This window comes from Macrobrachium rosenbergii, chromosome 8 (genome assembly GCF_040412425.1).
Source record: "Macrobrachium rosenbergii isolate ZJJX-2024 chromosome 8, ASM4041242v1, whole genome shotgun sequence".
Taxonomy (NCBI): Eukaryota; Metazoa; Arthropoda; class Malacostraca; order Decapoda; family Palaemonidae; genus Macrobrachium; species Macrobrachium rosenbergii.
In genome coordinates, this window is record NC_089748.1 from 7,191,036 (window position 1) to 7,207,488 (window position 16,453).

General features: G+C 34.7%; 1 protein-coding gene across 3 annotated transcripts in view; it reads left to right on the top strand.

Annotated features, from left to right (window-relative positions):
* LOC136840582 (E3 ubiquitin-protein ligase RNF19B-like) overlaps positions 1-16,453 on the top strand; it is a 173,847-nt gene that overhangs the window by 35,223 nt on the left and 122,171 nt on the right. For all 3 annotated transcript variants that reach the window (XM_067107230.1, XM_067107232.1, XM_067107231.1), the window contains exon 5: positions 63-177. In XM_067107230.1, coding sequence (XP_066963331.1) covers positions 63-177 — 115 coding nt within the window. The remainder of the gene's footprint in view (positions 1-62; positions 178-16,453) is intronic.

Genomic DNA, 16,453 nt, shown 5'->3' on the forward strand with positions numbered 1-16,453 from the left:
TTCAGATAATCACCAGTTATAGATGCAAGATGGTATTAAAGGTTTTCTGTATTTTTGTCCAGATATTCATCAGATTGTTGACAATGCATTATTATCGTACAAGTTTGAAGATTTTATGCTTCGAAGGGTGCTGTCCATGGATCCTGATACACGTTGGTGTCCAGCGCCAGACTGTGGGTAAGTACCTTTAGAGATGATGATTTTTAATCAGCATAAATGTATCAATGAAAGAAAAAGTATGTCTGTTGTCAGCCTTACTGACCGAAAAACTAGGTCATACTGTGTTACGTATAGTCTATGGACTGTAATAAAAATGCACCTGTATATCAGTGCTGTACTATGTTAACTTAAGAATTTAAACTTAATAATCAGTTTGCACATCAGTTTCAACTGCAGACATTATAAGCACTGAATATACTGTACACTAAAAAGTTAGATTTTTGATACCTTAAATCATAGTCCTCTTCCAACTCTTGTTATGCTCCTTTATTAGTATTTTAGACCATATGCTTGCAGTTCCTTTCATGTTCCTTTATTCAATGAATTTCCCTTGCTATTTAGGGTAAATATTTTCCAACTTCATATATTTTTATGATTTCATTACAACTTTGAAGGAGATTTTCTTTCGTGATTACACACTTGAATCACATGCTGCAAGTTGAAATGTAAAATGCCAAATGTTCTAAGCAAATGACATGTCGATTGAGGGAATGAATACACAGTATGAAGCAGCTGGCTACCCTTGATAAGATGCAGTTTGATATTTGCATGGCAGCCATACATATTTAGGGGTGTGGGAAGCACTCGAGTGGATGGGAATCTGTTACGTTCAAGTTAGTCCCAGAATTCTTAGTTAAGACATTAAATCCATGGGTCCCTGATGCCAGATTTGAGTCCTTTTTGATCCCCTCCATAAGGACTTTGTAGGTATGATTGGGACAGTCCCCTGCGACTTGGGACCACCTTGATGTGGTGATGGGGCTCTTGAATCCCAGGAATTTGTTCCTGGGTTTGAGTCCAAGAGTCCCTTATATCATTATATATTTGTTTGGATTAATTTTTGTGGAATTTTCCACTTTTGCTAAAATTTATTGGACCTGTTATGAAAAGATATCACAGCTGGGATTGAGTTTATATCCGAGGCTAAATATTGGGAGCTGTGATAGGACCATCATCTACCCGATAATGTTCGTCCCTGAGAGTTATCAGATTGATAGCTCCAAGGCGGAACCACGGATTCCAGGGTGGTCTGGTTCTGGGGATAGGACTCTCAGCATTCTATCTGGTTTGCTCATGACATGAGTAAGGTGGGGATGATTGTATTCTTGTAATACCCTCAGTCCTAGCAAGTGGGTTTGGCTTACACTTGGGCCACTCTAATCATGTTGTGCCATCCCCTGTGGGGTAGGGTAGGGATGCAGACATTTGGGAGTCGGTTCTCACTTGTGCCATTGGTGGAAGAATAAACTCCTTGAAAGACCAATGATGTCTTTTTAAGGTTTTTAGATTTACATTGTTTTTTCTTCCTCCAATCTTTATGACAAGTCATCATAAGGATTTGAGTACCCCTGGGCCCTGTGACGGTACCGTCCCGGCACAGTTAATGACCACTGCTCCAGTACAGAGCAAATCTGGCTTGAAGTAGACAATTCTCTGAGTAATCCAAATAATCAAAATCAGGGTGGTATTAAAACTAATACTGTATAAAGCACCCAAAAAGACTAAATATTGACTTAACCCAACCTTGACTCATTTCAATTCTCTCTTTGGGAGGGGAAGTTGGTCAAGGTTTCTAACCATGGAAACAGAACAACAAATTTCAGCCTTAAAGTTGGAAAACTACTTATTAAAAAGACATCCAACAACAGAAATGTCATTCAGACAAATAAAAGAAAGGACATGGCTTATAGAAGCCACAACAAAAAACCAATCTGAAGACTATTTGTCGATAATATAAATGTTATTATAAAAAAACATAACACTATGAAAAGCATTCAGGGTACTATTGTACTTCCTGAAAATAATAATGAACCGGTTGAGAAGAATATACTATTGGACTCTCTTAAAATGAGATATCCCAAAGTGCAAGAGTGTGAGGAATATATAATACCAAGTAAAGAGAATAATAAAATATTAAGAATTGCGAAAATAAAATTTAAAGGTCAACACCTACCTCAAAAAAAAAAAATTTTGAGCAAAAATAGAGCTGAGACCTTACATCCCAAAACCGCTATGTCAAAATTGTAGTTAATATGGGCACATGAAGAAAAACTGTTGAAACAAACGTATGTGCTTTTTGTGGTTGTGACGAACATGCCACACAGTGGAAATGTAGGCCAAAGTGTGTAAACTGTGTGCAGGGTCATCACTCAAGGTCCAAAGAATGCATGTTTTATATGTACTATACAGAATTGAAAATCTTACAAGAAAGGACCAGGATGTCTATATAAAGGAAGCTAAATTGGAACTTAAAGTGAGAGGGATTCAAGATCCGTCTTAAGAAACTTTTATTTTCTTCAGTAACAAAAACCAGTAATGAAACAGAAATGATTACAGATAGAAGTAACATAGCACAGAAAATAAAATCCCAGCAAGAGAGTGCCTCACAAACAAAAACTAAATTGGTAATAAATAAAGAAAGGTACAAATGATAGGGATAATATTTTATCAAATTCATTTGAAGTATTAATGCAAATAGCACAAGAAGATGCTACTACAGAAGTAGCAGAGGAAAGTTGTGATTAGTGATGCAGCGGAACTTGGTTCCGGCCAGTTACTTCCTGCTGGAACCTCAACTATTAGCAAGTTCCGGTTCCGGCCAGGACTATCATGAACTAACCAGCTGGAACCCGAAGATCTATTTTACATCTGAGCAGTTATCATAAGGCATACATTTCTCAGCTCTTAACTATTTGCATTTATTTCTAATCTTGATAGGGTGGGCAAGAAAGTTCTTTTGGCCTGTAATACAAAAAATTGATAGGTAAAATAATCTCTCTCTCTCTCTCTCTCTCTCTCTATATATATATATATATATATATATATATATATATATATATATATATATATATATATATATATATATATATATATATATATATATATATATATATATATATATATATATATATATATATATATATATATATATATATATATATATATATATATATATATATATATATATATATATATATATATGTGTGTTTGTGTGTGTGTGTATCTATGTTTGGAAGAGCCAGTACAGAGTTAAAAAATAAGATTCCTATCATCTTAAAAAGGAAAGTCTATGATCAGTGTGTCCTCCCCACTGTCACCTGTGGGTCCAAAACTTGGAATCTAACAATGCAGAAGGCACATGAGAGAGTTATGCTAGATCTAACTTGGAAGGATAGAAAAACAGCTAAATGGATACGTCAAAAAACTAAAGTAAAGGATATCCTTGAAACCATCAGTAAGCTCAAGTGGAACTGGGTGGGGCACATTGCCAGGATGACAGACATCAGATGGGCATCAAGAACAACCTTGTGGACGCCTTAAGGATACACAAGAAACCGAGGAAGACAAAAAACCCACTGGCAAGATGACTTAGACCAACATAAATGACAGTGGCACAGAATAGCGGAGGATGGAAGTCTGTGGAGGAGCCTGGGGAAGGCCTGCTTCCAACAAAGGACTTTTGAAGGCTGAAATGATGATGATGATAATATGTATATGTATATATTTATGTATATATATACATTGTGACGAAGTGCCCAGTGTCTGATCTTGAAATTAAACCTGGTATCTAAGTGCTTGATATTTGATTACCAACAATTATAGTTACCCCACAACAGCCAGACACCTAAACCCTGATCACAAATACAAAACGACTGATTTCTCTAAAGGCAACAGTGATCCCTTATAAAACTTATCAATCATGAAAGAAAGCAGAGTAAGTTCATTAAAACAGGTGTGAGGTAAAATCAAAGGGCATCACCCCAACAACATCATAAAAGTCTTAAGTATTTCCATGGTTCGAGCTCACTTCAATTACTTGAAGGAAAACATCCCACTTACCACTCTATATCTAATTCAAATCAAAATTACTGGTGGGTCAATAAATGAAACTCTGATATAACAATTTTAAATACAAAACTTTATTTCCAAGTTCAAAGATTATACACGACTTTAACAGTCTCAGGGAAATTTATTATTACTTGAAAACAAAACAAAATTGGATTAAGTCTGAGTTAATCATCACTCAGAATTAAATCAGAAATTAATATATTAATTGATCAAAAAATTATTCAAGTAAAATTTAAATTAAGTAACAAAAAATGATTGAAAAGAAATGCAAGTAAATTAATTCCCAAGTGTTAAACAAAAAAATGTGAATACTAAAGACACAGAAATACACTCTGCAAAAAAGAAAATATCAAAATGTAAAGCAAAGCATTAGACAATAGCAAAAATATCACATATATATAAAAAATCTTCAAAAGGTAAAGTATAAAATATACAACATATAAGAAGGTATTAAAAAGGAAAAAATAGAATAATTCTATATAACCACTGTAAATATTATTTTTAGTGCACTAAAAACCAATGATTATGTTACAATACCATGGTACCAATTTCTCCACTTTTCAGGTTTGTTACACTTATTATTAGGCGCCGTGACCTCCACTCAATAAAATACACTGTTCGGATGACTCAGACACATTTACTAAAGAATTAAACAGTTAAAAGTTACGAGTGACCATCAAATTCAAAATATTAATTACGTTATAACAGGACATATGAAGTCCTAAGATTGATCCATCCACAGATCTCCCCTTCACACGGTTATCAGGCTCAGAATAATCTTCTTTGTATAGGTGTTTATAGACGGCATGGCCGTCCGTCCATACTAGTGTGTGAACGGGTCATAGACAAGATTTTTATTTTAAAAGCTCTTTACAAACGATAATTAGAGAGAAAGTGGAATTACAGTTAATAATAATATTTATTTTTACATAGTTTCAGAACAAAAGAATCTCTAGTTAATATAATGAAATGAAAAAATATCGTCTCATGGAAAATCCCAGAACGATGTTAGGCAACTTTCGTGACACCACCCAACAGCGTCCTGTACAGGATGATTGAGCCATATAGGAATGCGTTACTTCAGCAGTCTGGTATATTGATGGAAACAAGTTGCCTCTTTATAGAGAACAACTACCCTCTGTCTCTCTTTCTCTCTCTCTCTCTCTCTCCACTCCATATATTGTCCTTCTTATAAACCATACAGGGTTGAACCACATTAACTTTAAGCTAACTCTCTATGGAATCTGCACATCTGAACATAAAATTATACAGTACACAATAATACACACATACACACAATGACTAAGGAGAGATTACTGCATTATGAAAACCACAGCATAAGAATATATATATATATATAATATATATATATATATATATAATATATATATATATTTTATAATAAATATATATACATACATGATTTTTGGCAATTTTCAGGGCTTATCGGCGCCGAAAAGCACTGATTTTTGGTTATCGGCACTCTGTTAGGTATGTATCGACGCCAATACCCAATTATTGGTGCCGATAAATGGAAATCTGTGATTTTCGGTGCTGAAAATTGCCGATTTTTGTCACTAGACAAGCCCCATGAAACTGGATCGCCGCCAATAACCAAGCCCGCCATTAACTGGGGACTGCCTATTTATATATATATATATACCGGTATATAAAATATCAGTCAACGGTTAATGGCAAGCGCGGTTATCGGCGATCCAGTTTTATGGGGCTTGTCTAGTGAGAAAATCAGCAATCTTCAGTGCCAAAAATCACAGATTTCCGCTTATCGGCACCAATAATTGGGTATTGGCACCGATGCATACCTAACAGAGGTGCCTGTAACAAAAATTGGTGTTTTTCAACGCTGATAAGCCCTGAAAAACCTAAAAATTGTATTATATTTATATATACAAAGAGATATATATATATATATATATATATATATATATATATATATATATATATAAAACTGTATTATATTTATATATACAAAGATATATATATATATATATATATATATATATATATATATATATATATATATATATATATATATATATTATATTTATATATACAAAGATATATATATATATAATCAAGTACCTGGTTATTACCTGGTTATAGATATTAAGACCAAAAAATTAACCTCACTTCAGCCAGATACTTGAAACCTCAACAATAATATTAAGACTGAATACTCCAAAGGTACAGTGATCCCTTAAAACTTGCTTAACACTTGAAAAATCAATCTAAATTTATCAAGTTATGAGTGAGGTATTAATTGGTAAGTTATAGAAAGGAGAACTAGTCAGACATATCACTTACCTTGAACACACACACAAATATCTCTAATCACTGGTGGTCAAAATGATACACTGTGCTTTTAAAACTTTAAACAAACAAATTTATTTCCAAGTTCAAAATTTATAAGTAGAGTTCACAATCTCAAAAAGGTTTACTATTACTTGACAACAGTGTAAGATTTAAGTATTTCTTAACCAGGATTAACTCACAAGACTAATTTATCAAGAAATCAATTTAATGAAGCAAAATTCAAATGATTAACACTCACTCCAGATTATAATGTAAATCTTAATAATTGAAATCAACACAAATGTTCACTGAAATCTTAATAATTGAAATCAACATAATTATTCACTGAAATCTCAGTGAAATCAACACCAACAAAACACTAATTAATCACCAACCAAACTTTGGGAAACACTGTGAAATTATAAACACATGAGCATATGAGAATAATGTGAAAACACGGGCATATAAGAAAGAAATATGCAGAAATAAATATGCCAACAGCAATTTTACTAAGACAAAATATGTTTAAAGATTATATCAATCTTTCAGAAGATTACCTTCACTTTTAAAAAGATTAAACTCACCTCTTACTGAAATCACAACTATCTTTCATCAGGACAACACTTCAGTTTTAAACATGCAACAATACAAGTAAATAAGCACATTTTTAAACATGCAACAATGCAAGTAAATAAGCACATTACCTTACTCCATTTTGTAACCTATAAAACACACTTTTCACAATGGCTGTAGAACACAAGTATTTTAAACCATTCTCAAAAAATATATTTCGTGGGGAGTGACCAAAAATCTCACAACCTTCTACATAAGGGTGAGCTGAGAGAGAGAGAGAGAATCTTACTGTTACCAGATTCCTTTCCTAACTAACTAATTCTCGTTCACCATCTTCTGTTATACCTACAAGCCTGGGCTGCCAGTTAGTCATTTCAAATCTTAGAATAACCTTCTACATTCTAGAATACCCAGAATACAGAATTCCTTCTTCTACAAACAGAATACATGGAACACAGAATAAGCACAGTATTCTTTGGCTTGGAAAGGAAATATGTTTGGCCCTTTATCTAAATGATTGGCAGATCACTTCCTGGCTGGACACTTGTCCAAACAAAGGCCAATTTGCGAGTGATCTGCGGGCAAAAAACCCTGTCAACCCTCATCAGATCTCTTATCTCTCCTTGCTTTCCTTGGATGGATATGTGCTCAGCTGAGCAAACAGCAAACAGGATGTACTTATTTGAACTGGTTACCAAAAATATCTCTACAGAATCTGAAACTTTAACTCCCACAAAACATGGTATATTATGAACACAAAAGAATATCTAGCATTTACAACATTAACTTACATTATAAAGTCACCTCATTACACCTCACAACACATGAAAGAGCTGTAAGAAAAAAAAACATCAAGTTCATAGACAATACATCAAAAACACAGAACAAATATTACTTTTGCAGAATGGTTATATAATATATTATATATACATATACATATATAATACACACACATTATACATACATGATTCGAGTTGCACAAATTCACAGACATGCAAACTGTTCATTGGAACCTAAATAATTATCTTACACGATTTTTTTCACAGACATCCGACATTTGCGAATCCTCTAGATAGGAGAGAGAGAGAGTGAGATAAGGTTGTCCTTACTTAAGAGAGTGAAATTATTTATCAGTTATTACAGAAACAGAGAGAATAACGAGAGAGAGAGATTGTCCTTACTTGATATATCAAGTTAAATTGTTTGTGAATTATTACAGAGACAGAGAGAATAACATGAGAGAGAGAGAGAGAGAAGTTATTCATATGTTAGATATCAAAAGATGGAAATTCATGATTTATGAAGGAAAAAGGAAAAGAAAGAAGAAAGAAAGAGAGAGAGTACCTGAAATCCTTTGACATGCTGTGGGTAACAATTGGCATATTTGACAGATTGCCCTCACCCCTCTCTTCATAGGTCTCACAAAAGATCAGAAATTATATTTGTTTGTTTAAAATAGCACATAATTTACTATAGAAATGTACAAATTCTTTTAATTACATTATTATATTATTTTTATTATTATTATTATTTAATCTTATTAATCATTAATATTCAAAAATTAGTGCTTATTATTAGGTTATTAGTAAATCATTATTTATCAACAAAACAAATAAACATATACATGTAACCATAAAAATTCTCTCATCTCAGTAAGAGATGAGAGAATTTTTATGGTTACATGTACAGTATATGTTTATTTGTTTTGCATGATGAATAAATGATTTATGTAATAATAAGTACTGATTTTCAAATAATAATAATAATAATAATAATAATAATTAATAATAATATTAAATGAAGTTGCTGCATCAGCTGCATTTAATTTTTATAGTTTTTTTTTTCTGATTATTGCTTTTTCTCTGCTACTGCATTAGGCGAGCAACTTTCTGATGTTATTCATCTTCAGGAGGGAAATAATTGAAATTCAGAGACTCGATATAGGCTGTCCGTGTATTTAAATATGAAGGACATAATCTGTAGTTTTCTACAATGTATGTTTTTGTCAATTAGAGTATGCAATTATTTCGCCAACATTTCTCCCAGTTCCAAGTGGCCATGATCATGGCTAAGGGTAGGAGTAGGTTGATGTTGATGGATGGGTCTACTCAATATATAGTCGGGGGTCAGCATGGGGTATGCCTCTTGCTGAGTTTTGATTGGGTGGTGCGGGGTGCTGGTCTCCTATTGGCTGGTGAAAGTTTTCTTGAAGCCAACTTTTCAAGCATGAAGGTCATGCTGCTGCAGTCTTGCTGACCAGCGGGGTAGAGGCGCGCCATCGCTGGTCAGTGCATGACGTTGCGTGATGTCACGGCCTGGAGTTGTACATCTATTCCCGTTGATAGCGGAATTATTCGTCTGATCTGGTGTTTCTAGGCCCGGGGGTGTTGCTCGTTTTGGTGTCGATCACAGGTCTTGGTATTATTGTCCTTCTTAGACAGTATTTGTAGGAAGGAAGGGCTTCTCTTGCTGGACGAGGAGCGCCGTTAGTAGCCATAGATGTCACGAGTCTGGGGCTCTCCCAATTATTGTGGTGTTTTTGATAATTCTGTCATGGGAGATGACGTCCTGGTGTGAGTTTCTAGTATGGATTTTTATCGCTCCTTCTTGTGCATGACATGAAATCCTCCTCGACAGTTTCATAGTGGTCATACCAATGTATGAGCCAGGACATCCAAGGATGGGGCATTTAAACTGGTAGACCACATTAGTTTGTTAAAGACAAGGCAGTTATCTTTGCCTTATTTTGGGCTAAGTACAGTTTTGGGCTGGGCCCTTATGCACTACAGTATCTTTAGCTAACCTGGAGCCACTAGGGGTTGAGGACTTGACCCCTTGTGGGTCCAGTACTGTCTGTAAGGAATGTTGGAATTGCACAAAAAGGATTAAACCTTATGTAAAGGTTCTGTGTTTAGTAATTTGGAAACTGCCTCTGAAGAGTAGGAATGTTATGTCCTTTTCATTAGATCTTTGGTTAACCCCTTTGGTACTGCATGATGCATAATCGGCGAGATGCTGTATCCCGCATTTTCCCAACTCACCCTAGAGTCTATATAACCATGAAAGAAAAGGTTTTAGCATCATTCTGCTTTGTATATTAATGGAAATGAACGTGAATTCAAAATATACACATTTGCATATATATGTACATGCACGCACACACACACCCATATATATATATGTATACATATAGCCAAAATCAAACAAAAAAACATATACATATCCCCCTCTTTTACCTCTCGCCATATCAACCCAAGAATTTTCCCTTGTTTCTGGGGACTTTCTTGAAAAAATAATGCAGCTCTCTCATTAGCCCATGAGCAAAGAGTTTTCATCACTTTATCATAAAAAAAAAAAAAATTTATATGCATCCCCAGGCATAAGGAAAGGTGCATCCCCAAGCACTGGATTTAGCCGTGAAAAGTCATCATGAAAGTCTGGCATCATTGCTGGGCGACAATCCTCAAATATGTTGATAACACAGGTCCAGCCACCATCCACCTCTCGTTCTTCAACTTCATCATCACTTATTTTATCACTCGAGAGCTCGTCACTGCTCTCATATTCTTCCTCTGAAGGAACATATTCCTCGGAAGAGATATCACTGCTTTCACTCATGCTTTTTGCTGTGAAAATGAAGGTAAAACGAAGAAAATCATGAAAAAAACAAACATGTGAATTTGAGCATGACTGTGCATAAACTGATGATGAGAAGGCTGTGACGTCACATGAGTAGCTGAAAAAAAAGCAGGAAGAGCTTAGTGTTGGTTATTACAGCCTACCCACACCTGCAAAAATAAGTAAGAGACACAAGCCAGCACTACAAGCATTCCCTATAGCGTTATGGAGTTATGATGACATATATACGTCCTAGGGAGCGTTACTGTACCCTCTATGACGTCGTAGAAACGTCACGGTACCGAAGGGGTTAAGGACATTCATGCTAATTTCTATCCTTAATGGAAGGTAAGCCATTGGACATGTGAGCAATGGCTACAACTTTTAAATTTTGAAAGAACTTATCCTAGGATAAGATATTGAAGTCACTTAGTGGCATGGTAATCTCGTATTTGCTTTGGTTTATTTTCATCATTCGAGATTAAATACGATTAATGCAGGGGATATTATGTTCTGAATCAACAGGTAGCCTTTTGTGGTCTACTGTTTTTAAAACCTTGTTGTGGGTTTTGGGAAGCTTGAAGATACTCAGCATTGAGTATTAGAAGTATACTTTTTGGTACATACTGTATGTACTTGTTTGTTATCCATCGTTGGCCCTGTGGGGTTTTGGCACAGTAATCTTACTCTTCCTTGTGCTGAAGGGGGGCATCCTCCAAAGAGACCTTGGCTATCTTCATTATGAGGATCTCGTACCGGAGTGACAGTCCTCCTAAGGCAGCAGTAATAGCTTGTGGATTGAATTCACTGGGTAAAACAAAAATTTTTTTTTTTTTTTTTACAAAATATTTGGTTACTAATTAGTCTTTAAAGGGTTGGCTGATTTCCACTTTGCTCACCTCCTTTACAAATGTGGGAATTAGCTGTACAGTAATACCCCAAACTTGAGCGATTCGAGTTGTGCAAATTCACAGACATGCAAACTTTTCATTGGAACCTAACAAATTATCATACACAAGTTTTTCACAGACACGCGAACATTTGCGAATACAGGTTGACCATCACTAATCCGGCATCATTGGGACCTGGAGGGTGCCGGATTAGCCATTTATTAGGCTAGAATGCACGAAACCCAGTAGCTAAGCACCTAATCTTAGAATTTAAATATCCCATAAATCAGTACAAGTTGGTTAATAAAGAAAAGTCAATTATCAAATACTGGTAATGCTCGAGTTACGATAATTCGACTTACGATATTTCGAGTTTACGATGGGGTTAGCAATTAATACCGGTACGAAAATATTTAGGAAATATTTTTAGATTTCACGCAGGCAGCAGCAGGTACAATCAGGCAGCGAGAGAGACCAACTTACAATAGAAAAACTTCTTTTCCTTCATCTCTTTATTCCATCTGCTAGTTAAAAAAGTAAAAGAGAATGATAAAAGTATTGTTAGTAACGTTATACTCTTGCGTAAATGCGTACAGGCATAAACAACCGAGCGGGAAACTGTTGTTTTGCTAATAATCGTATCGGATAGCAACCGTTTTGCTTGTATTTCAGCCATCGTACGGTAATACACAATTACTGTAGTTATGTTACAAATGACATTAAGTACTGTACAATAGGACTGATATATTTTTTACACTATACCCTCATTCGCTTAGGAGAAAAGATCGGCAGGGAAATTTACTGCTACAGTAACTTTAAGCTGTAAGTTGTAGCTGAAGTTGAGAAAACAATGTTCAAGCTGCTAATGACTATAAATTATCGTGCATCAGCAACATGGATGAAACTTGACCGTAAATAAAACTGGAGAGAATGTATTTTAATCAAAACTACTGGGCATGAAAGAATACAAATTACTACTGTTTTCACGCTGATAAAAGATAAATACGTAAAGCTCGTATTATGATGAAATCAAGAGAAAATAGTGAACGGAATCTTGATTTTTTTTTACACAAAACAAACATGCCCCCAAAACGGCCAGCAGCGATTCCCGAGAACGTCATATATTAACGAAAAAAATAACTAAATTTCACAACAACTTAAAAACACTTTGTATAACGAAAAATATCCTTGTCCCAAATAAATAAAGTATCCATATTCATTTACGCTAACTAGAAGCAAGAAAAGTGCTTTCAACTTAGTTAAATGCGGCGAAATAAACACCGCGATATCGATTCCCAAAACAAAACATTGATCGCAATTTATAATACAAAAGCAATATGAGAATATACGCAATTGGAAACAATGTAGTTAAGCATAACTTTTTAAAAGATCCATGAAAAAGATGCACATTCGTTATGTTGATGTTTGTATAATACTGTTAATATGTGAATAGAGTTCAGTATAATGTAGGCTAGGCTACCAGTTTGTTGATGCAGCACACTGCTCCACCAAATCGGAGCGGCTGGCGAGCGAGTTAGAGCAGCGACCCAGGAAATTTGAAAATTAGTGCGGAAACATTAGAAATTACCCTAGTCAAAATTTGTGCCGGATTACTGATGTTCCGGACTACTGATTGCCGGATTAGTGATGGTCAACCTGTACTGAGAAACCTTGCAAAAGTGTTTTATGTTTCATGTAATTTATAACTTTTCAAGTTTTAATGTATAAATTAAATAACATTAAATAATAAGAGTAATGCTGTAATTTCTCTCTCTCTCTCTCTCTCTCTCTCTCTCTCTCTCTCTCTCTCTCTCTCTCTCTCTCTCTCTCTCTCTCTTACTGAGATGAGAAAATTTTTATGGTACATGTATGTTTATTTGTTTTGTATAAATAAGTTTTTTTACCAAATAATAAGCACTAATTTTCAAATATTAATAAGATTAAATAATAATAATAATAATAATAATAATAATAATAATAATAATATAATAAACTGTAACTACAAAATTTGTATCTGGAATGTATTTTAAGCAAACAAATATTTTTCCCTCATCTTCTGTAAGAAGCTCAAAGGCAAAAGCTGTCAGACATGTCATTTTTAACATGACAAGAAGGGTTAGTGTTGATGATTAGTGGTCAAAGGTTTCTTGTATCTCTCTCTCTCTCTCTCTCTCTCTCTCTCTCTCTCTCTCTCTCTCTCTCTCTCTCTCTCTCTCTCTCTCTCTCTTAGTTAGCTCAACCTACGTATTACTGTTTCTCTGTGTGTTTTAACTGTACAGTAGATAATTTTAAATTGATCTAATTTTACCTGTACCGTTTACAAACTGTAAATGCGCCGTTCTAAAACATAGAGACAAAGAGCATTTCAGAACAAAGAGAAAGAGACAGAATAAAGAAGTTTTTAAAAATGAGGTTGAGAAGACTTCTAAAAATAGATCGATGGAATGGGGGGAGAGAGAGATAATATACTAATCTTCACACTGTCCTATATTCTTAGTTAACCACGTATTTCTTTTTTTTAAGGGTAATGTATGAAGCTAACTTTTAAATGAAATTACAGTAACTTTAATTTCACTTAAAAGTTAGTTTATTAATAAATTTCCATCTTTTGATATCTAATGTAAGAAAAACTCTCTCTCTCTCTCTCTCTCTCTCTCTCTCTCTCTCTCTCTCTCTCTCTCTCTCTCTCTCTCTCATGTTATTTTCTCTGTCTCTGTAATAATTCATAAATAATTCAACTTAATATTTCAAGTAAGGATAATCTCTCTCTCTCTCTCTCTCTCTCTCTCTCTCTCTCTCTCTCTCTCGTGTTATCCTCAGTCTCCGTAATAATTGATAAATAATTTCACTCTTTTAAAGACAACCCTTCTCTCTCTCTCTCTCTCTCTCTCTCTCTCTCTCTCTCTCTCATAGTTAGTGCTCACACATTTTACAATGTGTTATTTCTCTGTACGTCTTTACCTGTACAGTAGATAGTTTAAATTGATCCAATTTTACCTGTACCATCTACGAAGTGTAAATGCGCTAGTGTGGCAGATGCATTCTAAAACATAGAGACATAATAACTAATAGTTGTATTAGTCAAAATAAAAAACACTGTTTGTTCATGGAAAAGCATTTCAGAACAAAGAGAAAGAGAAATAGAGTAAAGAAGTTATTAAAAAGAGGTTGAGAAGACTTCTAAAAACAGATCCTTCGGAAGGGGAGAGTGACAGAAATTCTCTTCTAACTATCTATTTTTATGTCAACCATTTATTTCTTTTGTAAAGGTATTGTATTAAGCAAACTTGTAAATGAAATTACGATAACTTTAATTTCATTAAAAGTTAACTTAATAATTTGGGAGCATGGTTAGGGTTATATTTAGTGTTTAAACTTTAGAAATAAGCATTTATTACCATTTTTAGAGACTGTGCCAAACTTAAGCTAAAATTCACCTTGTGTGAGGGCTTCTGGAACCTAACCTCTGTAAGTTCAGGGTATGACCGTATAATGGACAAGTATGGTTTATTTTAAAAATATAAATACTTAAGATATATTTTTTAAATACCTCTCCATTATATAAATTGTCCTCCCCACATTCAAAGTGGACAGAAGTAGACTGACTGGCTACGAGTGTTTGTACCTATCAGTCCCCTGGTGGGGTGGGGGAAGTAGATGGATAGAAGACGGCTATTCATAGAAAACCGAGCGTTCTTGTTTTTTTGTTTCAATCTGTCGAACTACCACTGGCAAGGAAGTAAAAGCTATGTGATGGAGAGGTAAGTATTTATAAAATAAATCTTAGGTATTTATATTTGTTTAAGCTCTATTATAAATAGCAAGAGTGCGCTGTATTTTGTAAAATATCTTCAGGAACCTTAATTTTATTACGATTGTTTCTAATTTATGGTAGTAAAGAATAACATACAGTTAAAATGTAGTAGCTTATGCAATTTTACAAAATAATTTGTATTATTTGGGATAAATGTTAAATAATAGTAAAGTTTGCTTACATCTTCATGCCAGTAGATGTAATTGGCATTTAAAAATACAGAAGAAAAACACTCGCTGACCCAGGTGGACTGTAATCACTTGTTTCCCAGGAGGCAGCGTTAGATTGTTTATGTTCTTACCAGAGTTCTTCCTGAGGAATGGATGGAGAGATGTGGTATCATGACACTCAAATAAGATTGAGATGGTTTAGACATGATGAGGGGCTAAGGAACAGTGGATCAGAAAAGCAGTAAATATGGAATTAGCAGGACAAAGACCGAAGTTGTAGAGAAAGGGTACAGATGAAGGTCTAGACCTTATGTGAGTTTAGGCGGCAGCAGCAAGAACAGAATTGTGGATAGAACACATTTTATATAAATACCTCCATAAAGGGAAAAGTTAAATGGAAAATTCTGTCATCAGCGCTGGTTTCATAGCTTTTTCTCCTGCATGGTATTGTGGTTTTTCCTGTTTTATGCATTATGTTATCTACAGCAATCAGGGACAGGGGTGGTATGGTCCTTAGCAATGAGTTTTTTTGTAAACTGAATGTATGCAGTTAAATATATGTAGTCATGCATTGTGTGTTGCCTGTAAAGGGAATGAATGTTCTTTTTCTTCTCATTGTGAGGTAGGCAAGGAGTGGTCTGATGAGAAATGAAGATCTGTTAAATTTCAGCAGAAGTGAGAGGCCGATAGTTTCCATAAGGAGTTAGTCAGGGCTAGCCTTAAGTGTACTCCATCAGTTCTTGCCATTCTTACTACTTTTTCCAGTATTGCTCTCCTCCTTCTAGACTGGATACCCCTCTGACTTTTGCTGCTCCTTCTAATGCTCTCTATGCAGTTCAGAAGGAAAATTTGAGTTTAGTATTGTTTTCATTGAGGTATTTGACTGAGTGTATTACGGGTAAAGATTGCAGTTTCCCTCCATAGTGGACGCTTTAACCCTCCTTTGTTCCAGATGCAGATTTTTTTTGGTTTTTTTGCTTGCTTGAACCCTATAAAGATATGAGCTC